We start from the raw sequence: 23,111 nt of genomic DNA on the forward strand, positions 1-23,111 counted from the left end.
AAATCCCAAGGAAGTTTCAAGGTCAATGGCTTCAAAAACTATAGGTTTGAGGATGAAAGTGAACAATTTGGGGTTAAACTTCTGAAAAAAGGTGTCAAACTTTCTAATATCAAGAAAACGGTCTTGGAACCTTTACCACTCAGTCATCATATTTCAGCTGAAAAGAAAAAAGATGTGGAGAAACTGCTGAAACTTTTGTATGGGGAAGATTGGCAAAATGAACCTGAAAACGCTTTTAAATGGTACAAGACAATCCTGTACGATTTACCAGACGGCAATGACGAAGAGGAAGAAGTGTGTGACTGTCTGGACAATGATATTGGGCTAAGGATCTGATGATGCAGGTTCCAGAACAAACTGTAAACAACAATGTAGGCTACTATTTTACTTTTCAATCGACCTAAACCTGTTCATGTATCAATTTCAAATAAACCATTGATTTTGTATCATTTGTCTGAGTTTCAATCAATACCATTCAAAAAGTGTTTTATCCCATTGATATTCAATCAAAACGTGTTTTCTCCTTGAGTTTCGGTCAACAGGGGGTTTATCCAAAATTAAAATGCATTTAACTAGTTTGTTTTGAGGCTAACATCTGCCACATGTCTATTGATTATCTACGGACCATCTATACTAATAAATAAAAAAAATCAAGGTTAAATCATGCGTTTCTGAGTTTCTATAAGTTTTTTGGTTTCCTGTAAAATTGCATCAGAGTGAGAAATCACCTTTTGAATGTTTGCTCCTCAACTACTGTCCGATAGTTTCCGTTGCGTCGCTGTCTGTGTATTTGTAGTACCTAACTCAGACATAAAATCTGACACCTTAAACCGTTCAGCAACTGACTCCTCGTATGTATGTGTGTGTGTGTGTGTTTGCGTCTGAAACAATGTCTTCTCATTTGTATTGATTTATAATTACCACAGTAATACGTATATACCTTAGGTTATTATTAGCCATTGTATGTTGCTATTAGACTTTGCAGTGCTGTTGGGTTGGATTGGAATAAATAAGTAAACGAGAAACCAATCTTAAAAAATATATTCTGAATGTTTCCCTCATTCACCGACGAGTTAAAGGGACAGGCAGGTCTGTTTATCAGTCTACATTCACGCGAAGCTGTTTGTCTGGTTTAACATGGAAATTTTAATCCATGCCAATTTACAAGCAGAGCCTGCCTTAAATAGCAAACAATAAAAAAAACCAACCGAAGGGAGTGAAATCAACAATCACGAATACGATCTAGATTCTAGACTAGAGACTAGATCTAGTCGACCACTCGACTGAAAAAGTTTCAGTATGTTTTCAAACAGTCATCATAGTCTTTGATAATTTTTTCTTCAGACGTAGTGATATAAAAAAGGACTCTAATGTCCCATTTAAGTTAATTATTTACACATCTGTAACAATATTACTTCTGTAATATGTTATGAACAGATATTTGTATAGGTTATATTTATAGCTTGGAAGATTAGTTACATATGCTGTATTTGTAAAGAGGTGAGTTTTTTATTTCATACATTGATATTACCTATATTTAGATTAATTGCTCTAGCCTTTCTGTTTCTAACATGGTTACTTAGTGCTGTGTAAAATTTCACCTAGGTAATTGATAATAATTGAATTTGTGTTTTCAGCAGTGAATATTGGCCTAAATTTGTTTATTACCTATGTAATATCTGTAGTAGCTAATGCTACTCTCTTTGAGATTGAAATCTAAGTTATATAGTTGGCTAAGCTTCATTAAGCATATTACTCAACCCTAGAACTGGCTCATTTCATCCTGTAATAAAAAATTTTCTAATAAACACTTTTTTTTAATCAAATATAAAATTTACGAAAAATATTTCTTAAATTTGGGGGGGACCATACCTAGCAAATGAAGTTATAGTGAGAAATATTTATAAGTGAGATAGCCATTCTGTGTCAAATTTTATCTAGTTTCAGAAAAACATAAACATTATACACATTTATGAAAGCATCATAAAGCTATAGAACAAAAAGCAGCGATGCGTATAAATTCTGAAAATCGGGTGTACACGCAAGACTTTGGTAAAACAAGTTTTGCTAATACATGTATCTATGAATACATGTTATATTGCATATTTTATTACTTAGAATAAAATAGAATATACAGTACTAATGAAATAGGCTAATTACCATAAATTATTTTTTGAAATTAAAAAAAGTTAAATTTTGCCATTATTCAAAAATTTTGCGAAAAATTTTCATTCAGCAAAATATAAAATTGTTTCTAAAGCTTGTACTATATCAACATTTATAAATTTATGGTTTATAAGTAATAGGAAATATTATGTAGTTGGAAAACTATAAATATAACTAAATATATTGAAAAAATATAGAATAACCCAAACAGTTATTATATATATAACCAATGAAATTACAGGAAATATATATTTTATTGTGAAAACTATCTATTTACCAAAAACAAATAGTTACTTCAGAGCTAAAAGAGTGCTATAAATAACGTTTAGTAAGTGAAAACAATAACAAACTATGTGAAATGAATTTTAGCCAAGTCATTTTGCCATAGCCTACACAAAGCCGGTAATTTCTCAAACATATTTCAGTAAATAGAAATTGATTTATTCTAAAATATATATGTTTACACTACTACGACATCAAACAACACATTACACATTAAATACGACACTAAAACACGCGTAAAACTATTAAAACTTACAAATATCCACAGCTCGGCATGAAAGTGATACAGAACGGCAGCGGCAATATGGCGGTCACAACAAACTGCGTCGTTTTCTTTTATGTTCTAAATGACAAGCTTGCTACGTTATAACCATAATACAAAGAGGAATAAAACTCATCTGTTCCCTAGCATTTTTCTTCCCGAATCCAATGGTGCATGAATTATATCGATACGTTACCGGAGTATATTGTAAAAAGTAATTATATGAGGGAATGTTTGACAGACAAAATTTTGACGGTTAACACTACAGAAGCGGCATTGACCGACAAAATTATGTCGATTAACAGTTCTAGGGTTAAAGGGTGGAAAAGATTTTGAATAATATATTTACATAACCCTCAGATTCTGAGGGGTTAGACGATTTCCCATGATCCAATTTTTTATTTAATTCTGTAGTTTTGTTCCTATGGTAAATCATAATATATGATGTACATTTTACCTCCTGACCCCCCCATTAGCGGGAGTACTATGGCCCCTTTTATAAAGGTTGTCTGGTTTTTACCCAATTTTTTTCCATAATTTGTGTTTTTAATTTCTATTTTCTGAAAACAGAACATTTTTTTTGATTGCTCAACTTAATTTGTGACAGTTGAAGAACCCTGTAAAAAAACACTTGTAAGGGGTTGTGGAGGTAAAAGTATAGTTTTATTTGTCTCTAAAAAATGAAACTACAAATATATAGGCCTAAGCACTGGAGAGTTTATTAAAAAGTCCATGTTGACTATTCTCAAAATTAGGCCATGATGATGGCCCCTTTGGGGAGTACCAAGAACTTCTTTTATAAAACTTGTCCGATTTTGATGATGTGGAATAATGTTTAGGAAATTATAAGATTAAAGGCCGACCTGGCAATTCACAAATTTTACGTTATCAACGTATTCTGCTCATCGTCTTGAACAAAAAATATATAATGTTTTAGGGGGTGCAAATGACAAATAACATGATTTTAGAGGGTATATACATAAATAGTTAAGTTCATAATGTTTTAATGTTCTGTGTCTGGATATCTGTAAATATTATCTGCGGCTGGGACTGATAGTGTATCTGTTATCCGAGTGCTCTGGGGGGGCAGAAGACAGAGATATCGTGTACTTGGTTGGATCGAGTGAGTGCGTGACAATCATGGATCAACCATCCACTAGTTCGATCAATCGTAGTGAACCTGGCGTGTCGTAAATATTATCTGCGGCTGGGACTGATAGCTTATCTGTTATCTGAACGCTCTGGGGCAGAAGTCAGTGCTTCACTAGATATCATGTACTGTAGTTTGGATCGAGTGAGTGCGTGACGATCATGGATCAACCATCCACTAGTTTGACTAATCGTAGTGAATTTGGTGTGTCAGAGTGTTTTGTCAGGCATGTTAAGAGTGTACGTTTCGACCGAAACGAGATTACTTAGTTTCTACACATTCTGTAGAACACACTAATGGTAAGTGTTCTCTATTAATGTCCATTTATATATTTATATTAGGGGTTTTCATGATTTATTAAGTTTTTTACACTGTACATAATTGCCTTTGCATTACAATTCAATTTGTATTTCTTATTTTTTATTTCACCTCTAGAACTAGAAATTTTACTGATAGGTACTATCTCGAGGGATGTTTTTCTTTTGTTGACATCAAAGGTGTTGCCGAAGCCCGCACTGATGGCCGGAGGCACTCGTCTCAACTCGATAACAACTAATTAATTTGTAGCTCAAAATTAAGAAAAACATTGTTCATTTGGATCAAAATTCTGCTCATTTCAGTTTTATTTTTCATTTACGTTTGCAAAGATCCGATGACGTCATCACAAGGTTGAATCATGGTCACAAAAGGTCACGTGATGCCCAATGTGGATGTACAACATGGAAATATTGCTCCGCGCTTGAACAGTTGTTCCAGTTTTTATGATCTAGAACTTTTTTATTTCTCATTTCCACCCCGTCAAACCTTATATTGTTTTGTTCTGTAGGACGTTTCCAATAAGTTAATAACACAAAACTCGTATTTTGCCGCTCTGGCCGTTAATGTAACAATTACCAATGTTCACATTAGCCACGTTAGCTAAATCGGTCTAAAACCACTTTTATCAATTTCTTTTATCAATTGTATGTCTTTATTTCCAGAAAGAATTTTTAGGCGGTCACAATCTATAATTGCACAGTAACTGATACTATGTTTGAAAATTTAAATTATATCCCGGAAATAGTCAATCAATCTAGGGACGGAGGGGAATCTGGGTGGGGGGATAATAATCTAAAGAGGGTTAGGCATTGGTGTGGGGATAATCAGGATAGCAATATTCTTGTGAGAAAAGTACAAGGAATTTTTGAGGTCAGAGTAGGATTACCAACTGCATATGAGGATAATTTAAGACCTTTTCATCATTTTTTCAACAGTCTTTACCTCTATGGTGAAGTTTGATTGTCCTTTTTCCTCTGTGCTCCATATTTTTTGCCAATAAGCATCATATTGTAGATTTGGTTATTGAAATATTTTTACTCATTTCACAATTGGTTAGATTTTGTTGCGTTGCACATTTCACAAAAGACGTCATTCTGGCATTAGATATTTTTTATTCAAGTTGTGATACAAAACCTCTAGAATTTCTTTTGATTTACATATGGACAATATGTGCAGTGGTTGCTCTATCAAGTTTTTGGTACTTTGGTACTATCCGGAGGCCACTATTCTTGGATTTGTCAAACATACTCGTAGGTAAATTAAAAATCTAATTTCCCAAGAAAGGGTCCTCGAAGGTAGGATTGGTACAGAAAGACAGCGGTTTATCAGGAAGTAGACTATAAGAACTTGTTACAATAGAGGTAGAACAGTTGTTGGTGATAAAGTAGTTTATGTTAGGAAATGAAGTAGTATATAAACTGTGCCTGGCGAATCTCTGTGGAATTTTCTGTGTTCGGTGTACTATTGATGTAGTGCACCCATTCTTTATTTTTTGCAAAACCGTTCATGGGATTTTGTGTGAGTAAACATTTTATGGCTGAATTATGATTTTCGTATGGGAAGTTTGTTGTCAACTAATGTTAGCTCTCTTTTACAGAGAATATTGTATTATAATGATGTAAATGGATTGAGAAAAGAATTGGAGCATACTGAATTATTAGCACAACATTGCAAGATAGTACAAGTTATAGCAAAATTTGTTCAAGTGGAGCTTACAACTTTAATTTTAGTTAAAGGTTGTTTGCAATAGAAAATTAATATTCAACAGTAAGAATAAATTTAATCAAGATTACAAGTTTGTAGTAAATAATGTTCAAAAGAATCAGTTTAATTACAATTTTTGCTTTGAATCTGTGCCAAGTGTAACAGGAAGTGAAACGTGGTATAAAAAAGTTTAATACCACATTTAACTCAACTCTCGCCGACATTGCTTCCTTTTGGGGGCAGAATACGATAACCTTTGGTCGTAATGACTTTTAAATTTAAAAATAGGTTAAATTAAATCTGTTCTTATTAACACTGTAATTTATTTTTATCTCCGATAAGAAACAAGGCAACATCAACTAAGGCACAAAATATATTAAGCTTGGAAGTTGGATTTATAATTCACTCGATACAAAAGCCTAAGAAATTGCGTGTGACACCACGGGAACTACTAGTTTTAACATGAATTGTAATCATGTACCTTTCAATCCCTTACAGCATTTGTGTTTTTTACCTTATAGCAGCTAATAAAATATTTTCTCTTAGTACAGTCACCCATTTAAAGTAATTTGATACAACTATTAATGTGATATATTAGATAAAACCTAAATGGTTATTTAAATTATTAACAGTGTGTGTAAAATAATAAACTACCCATTTCAATTAACGTGTACTAGTGTAAGTATCTACTCGCATATATAGTATTATACTAACGATGGACCAAGAGTAGGAATAATTAATACAAACTTACAGTAGATGTTTATGATTTATAAGGATAATGCCAAATTACTTTGTAATATAGTGCTGTGTGGTAATTTTCAGTAATTAGAGTAATTTTCAGGTGTAATATACTAAGTACACGCATATTACTGCTCAACTGCTCTATCAGGTCTTGCCCCTTCAGTCATTTAAATTCTTGTACGAGGTGATATGCAGTCTGCAGCCAATGTAACTTGATTTGTTTTCGTATAGTGTGAGCAAGTTCTTTTATCTCTGATACTATTCATTTTTATACATTTCGACAGAAAAATGGATAATGATTTTTTACTTACGCTGTGTTGGGAAGCCACAAATCAGGGTATTTGCCTGGTTTGGTGATTGTGGAATTCATTGTCATGAGGATCGTCTTGTTTATTAGCGTACAAAATCACATGTTACACGTATAGGCAATTCACCGGCACTATCTTTAATTCTCTAAAATATAATAATTTATAAATTTCTTATCGCCTTATTAGTTTTTATTGTTGAGCTGAGGACTGGGTCAAGGAATCATGCAGCACATCTTTCACTAATTTTGCTATATTAGGTTATTTTTACTCAATTAACGAACTGTCATCATGTTTTTAATAATTTTTCTAAACTTATTCTTGTGAAACACTTGTAAAATGTTTTGAGATGTTGTGATGCACAACTTTTAAATACAAAGGCTTAAAATAAAATACCTTCAAATACAAAATTTTAATTTTTAATAGGCATTATTAATATTCATATGCTATCAAAATTAGAGTGTACAAATTTTAAAGAAAACATTTTTAAGAAAAAACCAATTATATACTTTATACGGTGGAATATAATTTTGTCAGTACAGATTAGTTACACAATTACAAGTCAAAGAACAGCACACCTGTTTTGTAGTAATATATGTATCATATTTATAATACTGACAGAACTTTAATGTAGCATACTATTTTTTATCAAACTAGAATGTCAGTTACACTGTGCAATCTTTAATGAATTTTGCTATAACCCTTTTTAATAATCTATGAAAAATGTTAGATGGTTGAATAGATTCTACATAGCACATATGCACACATTTAGAAATACAATTTCTCATGGTTTATTTCTTATATCTAGTTTTGAAAAGCAATTGAATGGGTTTTAAAATAAAAATATATGAAATAAAAAATATAAAACTAAATACATATTCGTAAATGTATGAAGAAATTTTCTAACTATAATTTACTTTACTTCTAGGATAATGTTTTTTACCACTGATTGTACTGAAATTTTGCATGGACATTCTTAGGGTCCCTAGTTAACGTACAAGCCAATTATTATTTTGAAAATCCTTCTGGTCTCCCCCCACTAGTCTCTTAAAGTTCCAAACATTCCTTTTGTACTCTAGATCTCAAAAGTTGCATCACAGCAAACAAATATTATTAATTGAAAGAGTCTGTTAATTGTAATGAACTGTTTTATGTAAACATTGTTTTAAGGCAGCACAACCATGTTAAATTAATTTAACCACTATTTCTAATTTGTTTAAATTTATAATTTGGAAACCATAGAGTAAACGTGATAGTAACAACACTTCTTGTTTTAGCCTTTTCTGCACAGAGTTAGAAAACATTCAGGTAATAAAATTTAAAGTTTTATGTAAAATATACTTTTAACCTGTACATTTGGCAAATAATAAGTATGCAGTGCTTGGTCAGTGCTATAATGCAGATATCAATTCAGTTCAATTCAAATATTTTATTACCGTATACAATATGCGTTATATGGTATAAGTCAGCTATTTAATATAAAATTTTGCAATCATACCACAGTGCCTCATTAACACATTCAAAATTTGTACTCATTAATTTCAGTCACCAATTTACGCCATTTCAACACCAGAGTCTGTTTTCAATTGTCTCCCAGTTACATGCCAAAAACTTGCTGACATTATATAGATGCTAAAAAGAGTTTAAGACAGATTTTTAATGTCTTAGGCTTTTTTGCATTTGTAATGGAAGCTGGCAATCTGTTGATAAAATGAACACCTGATTGTGAAGCCAAGTGTTTATAACTACCGTTCTGTTTCTTCCAGATCGGTAGTTGTCTCTGCCTCTTGTCTTATATTTTTGTACGACACAGCCCCTCATTAAGGTACATTTGGACTTGCAGAATGAAACTGATTCCAGGATGTATAGGCAAGGCAGAGTCAACAGTTATAAGTTTTTGAAGGCTGATTGGCACAACTCTCTGAAATTCATGTTAGCAATGATTTAAATCGTTTTCTTTTGAAATTCGAAGGCTCTCAATAATTGATTCTTTGCACAAGAGCTCCACAACACCAATCCTTAGGTAAGATGTGGGTAAATCAGATCATAATATGCCATCCTCAGTGTCTGACTATGGAGAGTATTTGGCTAAAGGCCTCATAACATGAATGTCTGAGGCTAATTTGGTGCAAACTGAGTCAATGTAAGCATTCCATGTCAACCCTTGATCAAGGTGTATTCCAAGTATTTTGAGACGTTTGTTACGAGATTGAGACTTTGGAAGTGTTGGAAACAGTTGTTCAGATCAACAAATGTCTGTTGTTTAGGACAAAAATGCCTGTTGTTCAGGTAAACAAGTACCTTTTGTCCAGTTCAACAAAATCCTGTTGTTCAAAGACAAAACTATATTCACTATAAATGTAAAGATTGTTATGTGTACTTGTCTTAAGGCAGAAGTAGGCTTCTTAGACCTCAGTTTTTATATATAATTTTCTTGATCAGGGAAATGAGGCCAAATCAACTATGGCACAAAACATACCAAGACCTGATTAAATTACAGTGGTCATAAATATAACACTTTTTGACATGTTTCCTTGATCATGGCAATAAGGTAAACTCAACATTGGTTTTGGAAACCATTAATGTATTCACTCGATCCAGAATTGCTCATTCATGTGCAAAGCCGCCATTATGGAGACGTCTTAATCAACAGATAGTAAATGTGATTTTAGTCACCTGTCAAAGTCAAGAATAATAAATATAATAATTACACTTTACAAATGTCATGTTACTTCAGAAGCTTTTCTTTGCGTGAGTGTTTTTATTGAGATTTTAATCAACCACAGTAAAAAGCCATAAAATACATCATAAGTGTGTTAACTGAAAATCTAAGGACTTCAACTTTAGTCTCCCGACTTAGAATTTCTTCACACTTTGTGACTGCATTTCTTTCTTCAATTTGTGACTGAAATTTTGGAAGCTATTCAATAAAATATTGTATAGAGATTTGAGAAATTTCAGGGGTACTTATAAAACATCCACCTTCAGGGCCCCATGTTTAAACTTGATTCTTAAATAGCTCAAGGGATTGTAATATCTTTCAGTGACTACCACTTATCTCAGGATTCTTTGGAATGTCATTTAAAAAGAACATGCTCATGATGGACCTGTTAAAAAAAAGGTAATTGAATGCAAAGCTGTGGGTGACTGCTAGTTATTCATCTATCTCTAAATGTTAAAGGATAATATTTTCATGAACAGGTGACAGCTAGTATAGTAACAGTATAGTAACATAACACTTTTATTACCACAGCTAGCAGTAACACTATAGTTTCTGTCACTAGCCACTGTGTCATTTGTAGTAAAAATATTAAAGTAAAGTTACCTTATTGGAGAGAGTACAAATAATCATTTCTAACTCCTTTGTTTTTTTTTTTTCAGATTGAGTTATATCAGAGATGGCAGTTTTTAAAATTGTGTCCTGTCTGTAAACAATGAACTTCTTCTAAATAAGCTGGGAAAGAAGACTTATAGAAAAATACTTCTTATCTTATATGAAATTGGCTATGAATGTGTTATAAGATATTTTTATGTTTATTTAAATTATGCTATGACATAAAATAGAATACTAATATCCAAGCAAATATTATATTTGATGACATATGTAAACAAAGTTGACACACAACATTCAGATTACAGTAACTGTAAGGAAGTCCATGCAGCTAATTGTTAAATTAAATTAGAGCATACTGTTCAGATGGAAAGTTATAAAAATAATAAATTTGTAACCATGTTACAGAAAAAAGTAAGGTAACGAACTTTTAACATATGAAAAATAAATCGTATATCAACACATTTAAGTAAAACACCTTGAAAACATTCCTTGTACAGCAATAAATGTACACAGAGTACAAACAAAACATATACTAAACAATACGGTTAAGAAAGTGTACAAACACCCTCTTTGCAGTTGTACATTTATTTCCAAAGGGCACATAAGAAAAATGTCAACCTATAAAAGAAAAAAGTCTTTTAAATGTTCCGTGTGTATTTATGAAACCACTACAAAAGCGAATTTGAAAAAACATATGTTAAGACATACAGGTGAGAAGCCTTATAAATGTTCCCTTTGTATTTATTCAACTGTTGAAAATTCTTACTTAAAGACACACATGTTAACCCACACAAATGAAAAACCTATTAAATGTTCCCAGTGCAGCTACGAAACTACTAAAAATGTACATTTGAAAAGACATATGTTTAAACACGCAGGTGAGAGACCTTATAAATGTTCCTTGTGTAGCTTTGCATTTATTACAAGCTCAGAGTTGAAGAAACACATGTTAATCCACGCAGGCGAGAAATCTTTTAAGTGTACTGTGTGCAGCTATACATCTATTACTAATTGGGAAATGAAGAAACACATGTTTACACACACAAATGAAAAACCTGTTAAATGTTCTCTGTGCAACTTTGCTTGTACAACAAATTCAAAGTTGAAATCACATATGTTTACTCACACAGGTGAGAAACCATACCAATGCCTCATGTGTAGCCGTTCCTTTACATCAAGATCAGGCCTGAAGGACCATGTTTTAAACCACACAGGTGAGAAACCTTATAAATGTTCTCTATGTGGCCAAGAATTTGCTTCAAATGGTATTATGAAGAGACATACGTTTAAACACACAGGTGAGAAACCTTTTAAATGTCCTTTGTGTGATTATGCTTTTATTACAAAGTCAGAGGTGAAGAAACACATGTCAACGCACAGAAAACAAAACATAAATACTCCCTGTGTAACTTTGATTTTACCTCAAATAATACTAAACTGAAGATTCATATGTTAACCTAGAGTTTAGAAACCTCACGAGCGTCTTTGAGCATATATTCTGAAACACCTTAATTACACAAGAAAGACAATAATACACACAGAAATGAGCATCACTATAAATGGTCTCAGTATAGTTATGTATCAACTACAATGAACATCTAAATAGATATGATAAGATAATGCAGGAGGGAAATCTTTTAAATGTGTTGTAATGCATCTAAAAATTGTGAAGTGAAGTAACATGTTAACACACACACACACAGATAAAACACTTTATAAACATTATATGTGCAATTTACATTGTACAAGTAATACGATGAGATGCATATATTAACCTACACAGGGGAAACAATACAATGATTCTTTGAGTATCTCTTGAGTATTTTTACACACTACCTGCCTTAGAGAACATTTAAATACACACTCAGACAAGAAACCTTTAACTTTCTCTTTGTAGCTATGAATCGTTCTAGTAATGAACATGTAAGATACATATTAACATATCGGGAAATAAGGAACCATGTTAACGCAGTTGATGTGTCTAATGTGTTCTCTTTGTAGCTGTGCAGGTACTACAAATTGGGAAGTAAAAAAAAAACACGCAGATGCAACACCATAAATGTCATTCGTGTGACTTTATATAGCCAATTTTGAACTCTAAATACATGAAGTATTTACTATCACAGGTTATTACCTTACAAATTCTCATACACAGCTATTTTTCATCAATATCAAGCCTGAAGGGACATACGTTATCCCAATGTCATAATGCTTTTAGTAGAATGAAAGGCACAATAACAATCTTGTTATTTGGCACTGTCCAATTTTTCCAAAGAATGTTTATATGCTCTTCGACAAGCTTCTTTGTGATGTTTTTTTATACAGAAGTGTTCATTATTAAGTACCTTTTTCATAATAAAATTATAAAAATCAACAGCGTGTTTTTTTTGTCCTTGAGCTTCCACTCAGTTTTCATGTTGATATATTAAACAAATCGTGCTTTTGAATTCTCTAGTTTATCATTGTTCCAACTTGTTGTTTTAATTTAGGTAATTTATGTTGGACAAGTATGTTTTCAAAATTTACTATAGGTGCTTTAGCCATAAAATTTTGGGTATCTGGAGAGGAAAGTAAGACATTATGGGCAGTTCAGTTATTATTGTTAATTTTTTCAGTCCAGAAAAAAATTTTGTTATAAATTTTGGTTGTGATTTATTGGAAGTTATTTGGTTGTTTTCGTTTATTAATTTGATTTTTCAAAATTGATCAAGGTAATTTACATTTGAAAAGCATTAGTTTTTCAATGTACGTAACTTGATAAGTCTAAACCACTGCTGATTAACTTTTTTGTACATATAGATTAACTTTTAGGTGTAAACATTTATACACATTTGTAGTAAATTTAAAAATTCAGATCATGCATTTTTTGTTTTAATTTTTTTTTCAATGTAGCACAAAACAGAAAAATGTCTGAATCTATATAAGTTACAATTACACCAGTAAGTTTCAAAGGAGATAACTTTTTAAGATTCCTATGTAATTGAAGTTTGAAATATTTTCTTTGTATATATAAACATGTCTCAGTACCAACCTTTTTAGGTATTATTCTTAAACAAAGGACAAACCAAATTATATTCAAACTTTCAAAAACTCATATACCTAAACAGCCTCCACTATGTGCTTTTCTCACTTAACTATTTTTCATTTGAGAACAGTTTGTTTTAAAAAGTTGAAATTTGGTACATAGCTTTATAATCCAAAATTCTCATTACAGAAAAAAATATTTTTTATGTGCTTTATTTTAAAAATGGTGACTTCTTAAATATTTTAAGGATAAACAAGCCTTTGGTTTATGATAAAATCACAGTTATTACATTTTAGACAAGGTTATTAGTCCAATGATATAAATTTTTAAAAAATTGGTGGACAAGAGAAATAATTCACTTTTAAAAAGCGGAATACATAATTATTGTTAGCCACAACTATAAGTTTTTTTTAAATATTAGCTGTTCTTATCAGCTGATTATAGCATTATATCGTTGAAATGTGATCGTAATGTAAAGACATTGTAGGATTTATGTTTTTTTTTTTATTAAAACATACATAAAAATGTGTAATAGTAACTATTTGTATATCACATCAAATAAATCTTACGTAAGTTTTTATATTGGAACAGAATACAAAATAATTTTGAATTAAAAAAACAACTTCCACTGCTGAACAGTTTCAATCCAATGCAAAAATAAGTGATGTTGAATATTCTAACCGTCAGTTTGATTGCACTGAACCATGTCACTATAGCCCAACATCTCTAAACTCCTATAATAGGTAAAGATATTAATGATCATAATTAATGTTATATTCAGCTGATCAGCAAAAATTAAAAGAGTTGATTGTAGTGACAGCTCTGTTGATATTGTTTAATACTTGACATTTCAAAGGCTTATTATGTTTGTTATTTCTCAGCTGATAGTTTTTAAATTTTATATAATTATTGGAATACTATATACACAATTTTAACTTATTTCAATCCTTTCTTAAATTAAAAACACTTAAGTAAAAAAAAATAGTGGCTGTTCAGGTAATTATTAAATTTTTGATACGTTGAACATATTTTTGTTTGAAGGCTCAGAGCAATTGGAAAATGGTAGTAAATGTTATTAAAACAATACTTATCCAATATAAGTTGGTGATGGTGGACACCCCCTGTTTGGCATTTGTATATTAAAATATAGCTTTCAGAGGATTTGTGTGAAAATTTTCATTGCGGGCTTATGTTTAGATTTATCTCAGGAAGGATATTTAATCAGTGATCGCGCATCTAACTTGCATTTAATTTAGACAATAGGTCTTCTGACGGTCTTTTTTTTACACAACTAACAGAGCATCTTTGTGCAAATTTTCAATCCAAAAAACTGTGTAGATTTCTAGAACTATCGCTTTTTAATAATTGGTTTTATACATTTTAGCCCAATTTTTGAGTTATTGGAAGCACCTTCAAACTTAGAACTGCAACATTTACACACAGAATACAAAGGGATGATAACTTCAAGATGGTCTGAATGTGGGAAATTCTTTCTATACAGGGTGATTCACAAAGATATGCAGAAACTATAGGAGCTTATTCTACATGTTACAGCTAGTGAAATATTTTGCCCAGGTTTCAGCTCATCATGTTAAACAAAGTCGCCCTGTAATTCTGGTCTGGTAGATTAAAGGGCAAATTAAAAAATTTCTTATGGTTTTTGACCTGGAAAAATTTTTTTTAACAGGTCCAAGAACTCTTAAGTAGTTTATGAGAAAACAAGTGCCAGATGCAAAATATGGATTGAAAAATAAATGTTTTCATCTTTGGGCAACAATAACTATTTCACCAAGTCAAATGTTTTAAGTTTTATTTTGACACAAAACTGTGTAAATAAAGTACACAAAAAGTGAATAAATGTTCTATTAAATGAATTTTTATTCATAACAGTACATGCAAAGTAAAATTAATCTAAATCTACTCAACCAAATTTTAGTATATTTCCAAATGTGTCTCCACTGACTAATGCATTTTTCTGCTTTTTAAGGATGGTTCTGATTGCTTTCTGTATAATTCAACAGGGCTTTCGCTTAAAAACAAAACAGGGCGGTGTAAAAGCCTCATCAATAGGTCATAAGTAGGGCCTCATGGGAATTATCTTTGACCTCGTAAACTTTCTACTTCATCCATCCCCATGTGCAAAAAACCCAGTGGCGTATGATCTAGTGACTTGGGTAGCCAGTATACAGAACCTCCACAAACGATCCATTTATTTGGAAATTAATTCAAATAGGTGGAAAAAATTTTTTTTTAATGTGGTGATGCGGCATTATGTTGGAAGTACAGCTGGTTTCGCATTGCAAGAGGAACATTTTCAAGCAATATCAGTCATTCTTCTTGAAAAAACGTAAGTTTGTCTGACCTGTTAGCGCTCTATAAAAATACACGATTACCACTCTAATAATTCATTACTTACAACAGACTAAATAATACTTGCACAGACTGAAAATCAGTTACTACGAACAAAACAATACGCACATGGACTGAAACTCAAATATTTATTGAGAATTAAATCGGGCTATACAAATTTAATAAATGTTAAAAGTTGTTTTACAGGTAGGCTATTTGGCCTTACAATCATATTTTAGTTTGCTTATTTGAACACATATGTGATAGAAACGGTCAAATACAATAAAATTTGGTACTTTGGGATTATACCTACCACACCAGTATGAAGAACACAAAAATATAAATTTATAGAAACAAACATGATAGAACGAAAAAACAACTGTTAAATTATAAAATTACAAACTTACAAGTGTTTCCAGTTATTGTGATCGGTATTGTTGTCGCTGTTATCTTATCTTTCTCGAGAATCCCGATTACGGCAGGCCGCGCGGCATCACATGATTTGCACGGTACATAATTGACTTTCCATTACAATTCAATTTATATTTCTGATCAGCCCCTCTAGAATTTGATATTTTACTGATAGGTAATATCTCGAGGGATGTTTTTCTTTCGTCGACATAAGTGCGGGGCAGCACTCGGTGCCGAAGCCCGCGCTGATGGCGGGAGGCACTCGCATTTTGGGTGGCGGAGTGTGATAAAGAATAAAAACAAGTTTTTAGTGTTTTTCAATAAAGAGTTTAGTAATGTTTGTTTTTGTTGAATTTTTGTGTTTGGAGAAATGTAGAGGTAAAACACGGAAGTACAACAAAGCGACGAACCAGCTGAACGGGCGGCGAGACTCTGCAATCACGTTATCTACTAGACCGCTCGACTTTGACCTCTGTCTGAGGATGGGGAGGGGTTTGCGATAAGACAATTCCTGTTTTATATTGACGAAATATTGTTCTACGCTAATCTAGTAATCAGTAGAAGCAAAATGTCAAATAACGATTCATGTCTGGGTGTGGTCGGTATAATCCCAAAGTACCTAAAATTTAATCGTAAAAGTAAGGGCTCTGTGGTGTAGTGGTAACATGTTAGTCCGACAAGTGAGAGCCTGGGTTTGAGTCACAGTGGAGCAAGTACTTTGTGTGATTCAATGTTTATTGAAAAAAAAATATAAATTCTTTTAAAAATCCTTTGTGAAGTTATACACTTCTTTGAAAATATATGTTTTGTACATATACAGTGTGTTCACAAAAAGACACACTTTTGATGCTGACAGGGCTCATCATTTCAAACAAAGAATATCCTATTAATGAAGGGTTAAAGTACAATAGGGTGATAGTGCCCTTTTATAAGTTTTGAGAAAAACACGGTTTTTCCTTCATTTTTTTTCTTTTAAATGATGCAAGCAACTTTTGGTATTAAATAAATCACAAGTAGCATTTACTCTTGGTGCGTGGAAAGATTGTTTTAAAAACTTTCTTTTAAAAGTGCCATAATAAAAGCTGTAGTTAATATATGTGTCAGGGTATTTCTTCTTAAAGCCATAAACAAACTGCCGATATTTATATCAGGGCTCAAGTAGGCTACTCTTTTGCAGTATCTGTACAGCCATAACGACTTATGTCACAAGGAATGGAGTTCACATAATTGCATACTAAGTTCTCATTGTCCACTGAAAATTGTCTATTCTTAACTTTGTTTCCTCTTGCTTCAAAGTATATGGAATTCCCTGTATTTTTTAATTCAACCAAATTTTGAACAAGTGTCGATAAAAAAGAGAAAATATTACAAAATTAATTTCAACACACTTGAATCATCTCACCCTCACCATTAGGTACAACATTAATACCTGTTGATTGGCACCTACTTTAGTTTGGGTCGTCATATTTACCATGCTACCACCTACCTACAGTCTTAACTGTTTATTAACCTTAGAAGATAATTTTGTTGTTGGCAGTGATCTGCTTTATACATATCTTCAAAAAGCCTTAGTTTCTGCGCCTAAAAACACCTTTATACCTTTAAAATATATAAGAAGCGCTGTTTTTAACCTTAACCATGAATATAACCACAAATAATGCATTGTCGTTGTATTAGTAAACAACACTGAGGTTGAATCAGCTGTCAGCAATGCAAAATCCAGGCGCTCGACACTTAACACAAGGCCAGGCACATATACCTTGCACATCTGTTGGCGATAATAATTTATTGTAAACTAAGGAAATCTTTCTGGCACTTATATCTTCATTTACATTATAGTATTTGGCTCTCAGATCACATTTTCTGGAAAAAAAACTAATTTTCTTCAAAAATGCCACTTTGCCCAACTTTACTTCAACTCTTCAAATATAGGTAAAGAAATTTGTCGTTTAGCCGCTAGCCACCATTTTCTATTTTTTATTTAAAAACATTAATATCTCTATAACTAGTAAAGCTGCAGATATCAAAATTTCCATGTATGTAGTAATATAAAGAGAAATAAATTTGTTAAGTAAAATAACAAAAAACAGTATAGTTATAAAAAATTTACAAATTTCCAACTATCTGGCAATATTTATCAGTGCTTCTAATGATAATTTTCTGATGAAGCAACGTTCATGTTAAACGGTAACATTAACAGACGCAGTGCTCATTATTGGACTGATGTTAACCCTCATTGGATAAGAGAGCAACACACCAAGTAGGCCTACCCTGAAAAATAAACGTTTGGCATGGTATTGTAAGGGATCAGTTTGTTGGGCCCTTTTTATTTATGGGAACCTTAATGCCGAGGCATACCAGGAAATGATACAAAATTAGGTTCATACAGCTATCCAAGAAGCAACACTGTAATGAAGTTTGGTTCCAGCAGTATGGAGCGAGGACCTTCACATTACCTAGAAATCTATTTCAACATTCCAGCATTTCTAAATTACAAAAGCAAAAGAGGAATAAACTGTATTTAAGTGATTAATACGTTATTATTAACAAAATTCTATTTTTAACATAAAAATAATATTACAATATTTAAGATGATTTTAAATACATACATTCTAAATTATTGTCCTCAATATGCCTACGTACTCTATAAACCAAATAACATTTATGTAAAATATAAGGAAGTGTTCAATGGTCTGCAAGTTTTGTTTTTCACAATAAGAAAGTTTAAATTTTCGTAGACATGTAGCTTTAAACATACACTTTGTATCTCCTGCATCCTTTACAATACTGATAAAGCACTGTTCAAAAATTGTAATGTAAGCAAATGTTTCAGACTCTTTGATTCTGAAAGTGTAAACAGCTGTTTGGTGTCATTTAAGTTTGGATTATAAAAGAGTTTAAAAAATGTGTGTATATATATATATATATATATATATATATATATATATATATATATATATATATATATACACCAATCTTTTAATGTTGTTTTTTTTTAGTTTGTTTATTTCTGAACCGAAAACAAAAAAAATTGAAATAGTAATAAATGTAATTAAAACGCTACTATTCCAATATACTTTATATATACCAATCTTTTAATGTTGTTTTGGTATCAATTTACAATAACGTGACCATGGAAAGGTATGTTCATTTTTTCCCCCTGAAAACTACAATTTTTCCTGAAAACAATAGTGAAGAAAAAATTCGTTGGCAACGAAAATCAAAGGAGTTACGATTTTTTGAAATCCTCTGAAAACTCTGTTTTTGACAGTATCTCTGGAAATTTTACTGAAATGATGCTGACTAGTACGTTAATTCTGTCAACGATGCCTACCCGCTGCGCAGTGCTGCGCACTGCTTGCTCTTTTAGAAAAAAAATTAACTCGAGCTTGCAAAAGTCAAATCCCAGATCACGTGATGCCCCTGATCCTTAACCCTCCAAGTGTTGTTCGACAAAATTTTGTCGGTTATTTTCCATCTTTAACGCAATAATGCCCGAAAGGCATCAATATAATACAATAATATACTTTCCCCTCAGTTTATATGCACCTGTGATAATAATACTTGGCTATAAATGCCCAACCCATGAAAAAAAGTCCATTTTTCATGGTCACGGTATTGTAAATAAATACCGTTGTTTTTTTTAGTTTGTTTATTTCTGAACCGAAAAAAAAAATTGAAATAGTAATAAATGTAATTAAAACGCTACTATTCCAATATACTTTATTTTTTGGATGAGGCCTTTCGAAATTAAAGGTTTCGTCATCAGGTAAAAAGGTGGGTTAGGTTCCTTGGTTTAAAAATGGTAATCTGTTAACGAAGAAACTCGCCATAATTTCTCGCTTGAAACTGGGCCATGCCAGAGTAAACAGTAAGTTGTTTGTAATAAATATTTTACCCTATTATGCTTAAACTGTGCTATTTAGGTGTAGAAGAGATAATTAACCATGTAGTACTGCAATGCCAAATTATGAACATGCCAGAAAAGAATGTTTTCACCTAATATCAGTTAGGTTTAAACATCTAAACTACGGCAAAAGATGTTCTCAAAACCAATGATTTGAACATGTATAAGGAGCTTGCACAATCTTTTGTTAAAATAAAAAGACTTTTGTCTTCCACTTTGTCTCAGTTATAATCGTGTTACATCACCTGAGACTTCTAACAAAATAAAACACCGACGTCTAAATCTTTTCGGATAAGGAAGTTGGTCTGATAGACCCCTGGCAATGAGATTTCAAAGAGAAACCTTATTTACTTACATCTTACTCATCAAAATCCTCTTTTTAAACTAACAAATACATAACATCAATGTAAATCCCACTCATTAACATTCAAAAGGTAAAAACCTTAGTTGTAATATATATTATGGAACTACGAGGGACTGCATGTTATTACGAAGCCTGCTCTTTTGAGCAAACCCAGCAGAAGAAAAATATCAATTTAGTTGGTTTGAAATATCATAGCCAGACCCAGGATCCTTAGCGTTTGGAATTGATAGAGTGAGAGTGGTTTGGTTATGTTCGCTTTCAGACATTAAAATGTGAATTTGTTGTTGCAATAACTTTTAAATATGTAAGTAATTGTCGTTGAAATAACAATAAGCTTTATTGTAAATAAGGAACAGGAAAATCCCGTTAATTGATTGTTGTAAGTTGGATTTGACATATTCTGGAATACGATTTGTAGAGGTAAGACTTAAATTATTGTTTGTAGAAACAAATCACATTCAGAATAGCCTATGTCAATGACCAGTATCAATCACAGTGATAACATAGCAATCACATGTGAAGTGTACCAGAGTTGGTAACATTTTTGTTTTGATTCTAAACTAAATTTTTGGTAGTTGTCTTGTTTATTTGTTGATACCTCCAAACATTTTGTTATGGCCTACTTGAAGTTGTTATTAGATATTTACTTTCCCATTCCATATTGGTGAATGCAATGGAAGAGGATTTGTACCAGTGATAATTTTAATTGATGTTGAAGGTGTCAAGGGGAAGTGAGAACTTTAGCTGGTGTGGATAGAATACCCACTTTGGTCATTGTGAACATAATGGATGGAGCTGCAAAATACGAGTTTTGCATTATTAAATTATTGTCCTTTTACACAAATAAGATGTTTTTGTTAATTTCGACCTTCTAAGATTAAAAGTTCATATCAGCCTGATATAAGTGCCTCCGGCCAACATTGCGGGCTATAGCAATGCCACCTAAGCTAATGGCAACATATGAAAAAGATCCCTCGAGAGACCTATCACTAAAAGATCAAATTCTAGATGGTCTGATCACGAATGCCTCCGGCCATTACTGCTTGGGGGAAGATAACTTGATAGAACAAGAACAAACAAATATTGTAAATTCACCTAACCATAATTTCCTATCGTGGAGGAAAATTAGTTCCTCTTTTGATGTTTTAAAATTCATTATACATTATTTTCGTCCCCTGAAACCTTGTAGGCTATTGTTTTGTTCAGGAGGACGACTGCAATAGGTTAATAACATGAGCTGCAGTATAATTAGCGTTCAACACTTGAGTGATGGATAATATCAAATCATCAATTTAAATGCTGTTAGACACGTTTTTTTTTACCCTGTTAAGTAACTGTAACTGCCCAAACTTAATATAAAGAAAGTAGTATTATTTGTTATGATCTAAAATGCATATACTTCTTAGACATATAAAACTAGTCTATATCTTCACTATGATACAATTTTAAAAGCCTATAATGTAATTCAGTTCGACATTATTGTTCCAAAGTAATTGAAACAAAGTTAAACTATGTGTGTGCTATTTGAGTAATGGGTGCTAGAGACGTGAAATAGTGTTGTTTGTCAATACCTATTACAAAATATCATGTAAAGTTATTATGTTTCTGTGACCTGTTACGGTGTTAGCATGTTAGTATACAGAAATTTAACTAACTCACTACAATGTGATATAGACTGATATACTACCACTCTTATGGGAGCAAGTGTTAGTGCAAGGACTACAAAGGACTGTCCAGGGTGGCGTCCTTTTTCCTCTCCTGTGGAACCTAGTTGTGGACGACCTGTTCATATCTTTGAACAGTAGTGGTGTCTTTGTAACCACGCAGATAACATTGTGATTCTTTTGAGTGGCAAGTTCAACACAACAGTTACGGAACTGACCAATGCTGCTCTGAACATGGTGGAGAAATGGTGTGGTTGGATGGGTCTTAGTGTCAACTCCGCCAAGGCTGCTGTGGTTGCCTTTACTAGGAGGCGTCAGTTGGAAGGCTATTTGTCCATTTCTACTGAGATGCTCTTCCATTGCGCTAAAGTCCGAGGTTAAGCATCCTGATTCAGAGGAATGCTCTGCACATGATCTCTGATCAGATGCCACAAAAATTTTCCTTTGACAAACCCTTTAGTGGTATATAGTGATTGTGATACTTCCTAGGGACGATTGGTTGGAGGGAAGGGAACCTCTTCCACCATCGGAGCTTGAATGGTTTACAGACGGCTCTAAAACCAAAAGCGGCACAGGCGCTGGAATTTTGGGGGTGAGACCTTGCAGGGAGCTGGTGGTTCCTATGGGTCCGTATCCTACAGTTTTCAGGCGGAGAGTTGCAGCCATTATGGAATTTGCTCTAGAGAATCTTTGTCTGCGATATAGGAGTATATATATTTTCACGGATAGTCAGGCAGCACCAATGGTGATAGACTCTTGTGTGTTCAATTCCAAACTTGTCTGGGATTGCTATCAAGTCGTTTCTTTCCTTGCCAGAATCAACAATGTGACTGTTGTGTTTCTGGTCATGAGGGGATCCCTGGGAATGAAAGAGCTGATGCCCTGGCCAACCGGGGCTTAGCGTCAATTATGACAGGCCCTCAACTGTTCTGCAGTATTCCTTTGGTGCTGTCTCAAAATGGGTTTGCACTGAACATGAGATAAGGTGGAGGTTGCATCCGGATTTGAGTATGAGCAGAATGGTATTACACTCGTCTTCCTCCAGAGTGGCCTTCCTCCTGACCTTCTCTTACTAAGTAGATTGATGTCTTCTCGGATGATAGGTCTGATCACGGGACATTGTCACCTG

At 32.6% G+C, this 23,111-nt stretch overlaps 2 protein-coding genes across 9 annotated transcripts in view; both read left to right on the forward strand.

Moving 5' to 3' along the window:
- The first annotated feature begins 1,234 nt into the window (after window positions 1-1,234).
- On the forward strand, window positions 1,235-12,636 carry LOC124365998 (zinc finger protein 239-like). 2 transcript variants are annotated; one of them, XM_046822170.1, is made up of 2 exons: window positions 1,235-1,500; window positions 10,310-12,636. In XM_046822170.1, exon 2 carries the CDS (start codon window positions 10,873-10,875, stop codon window positions 11,701-11,703), a length of 831 nt encoding a protein of 276 aa, XP_046678126.1. In that variant the 5' UTR covers window positions 1,235-1,500; window positions 10,310-10,872; the 3' UTR covers window positions 11,704-12,636. The 2 variants fall into 2 exon arrangements, with proteins under 2 accessions (XP_046678126.1, XP_046678127.1); XM_046822171.1 differs by lacking the exon at window positions 1,235-1,500 and adding an exon at window positions 1,546-1,605.
- Window positions 12,637-20,494: 7,858 nt separating this feature from the next.
- Window positions 20,495-23,111, forward strand: part of LOC124365999 — an 86,934-nt gene continuing 84,317 nt past the window's right edge. For 5 of the 7 annotated variants that reach the window (XM_046822172.1, XM_046822174.1, XM_046822175.1 and 2 more), the window contains exon 1: window positions 20,519-20,738. The gene's annotated coding sequence lies outside the window, so the exon portion shown is untranslated. Of the gene's footprint in view, window positions 20,739-23,111 lie in introns of all 7 variants that reach the window. The other 2 variants (XM_046822173.1, XM_046822178.1) reach the window with 2 other exon arrangements.

The sequence above is a fragment of the Homalodisca vitripennis genome, chromosome 7, assembly GCF_021130785.1.
Source record: "Homalodisca vitripennis isolate AUS2020 chromosome 7, UT_GWSS_2.1, whole genome shotgun sequence".
In the NCBI taxonomy this organism is placed as follows: domain Eukaryota; kingdom Metazoa; phylum Arthropoda; class Insecta; order Hemiptera; family Cicadellidae; genus Homalodisca; species Homalodisca vitripennis.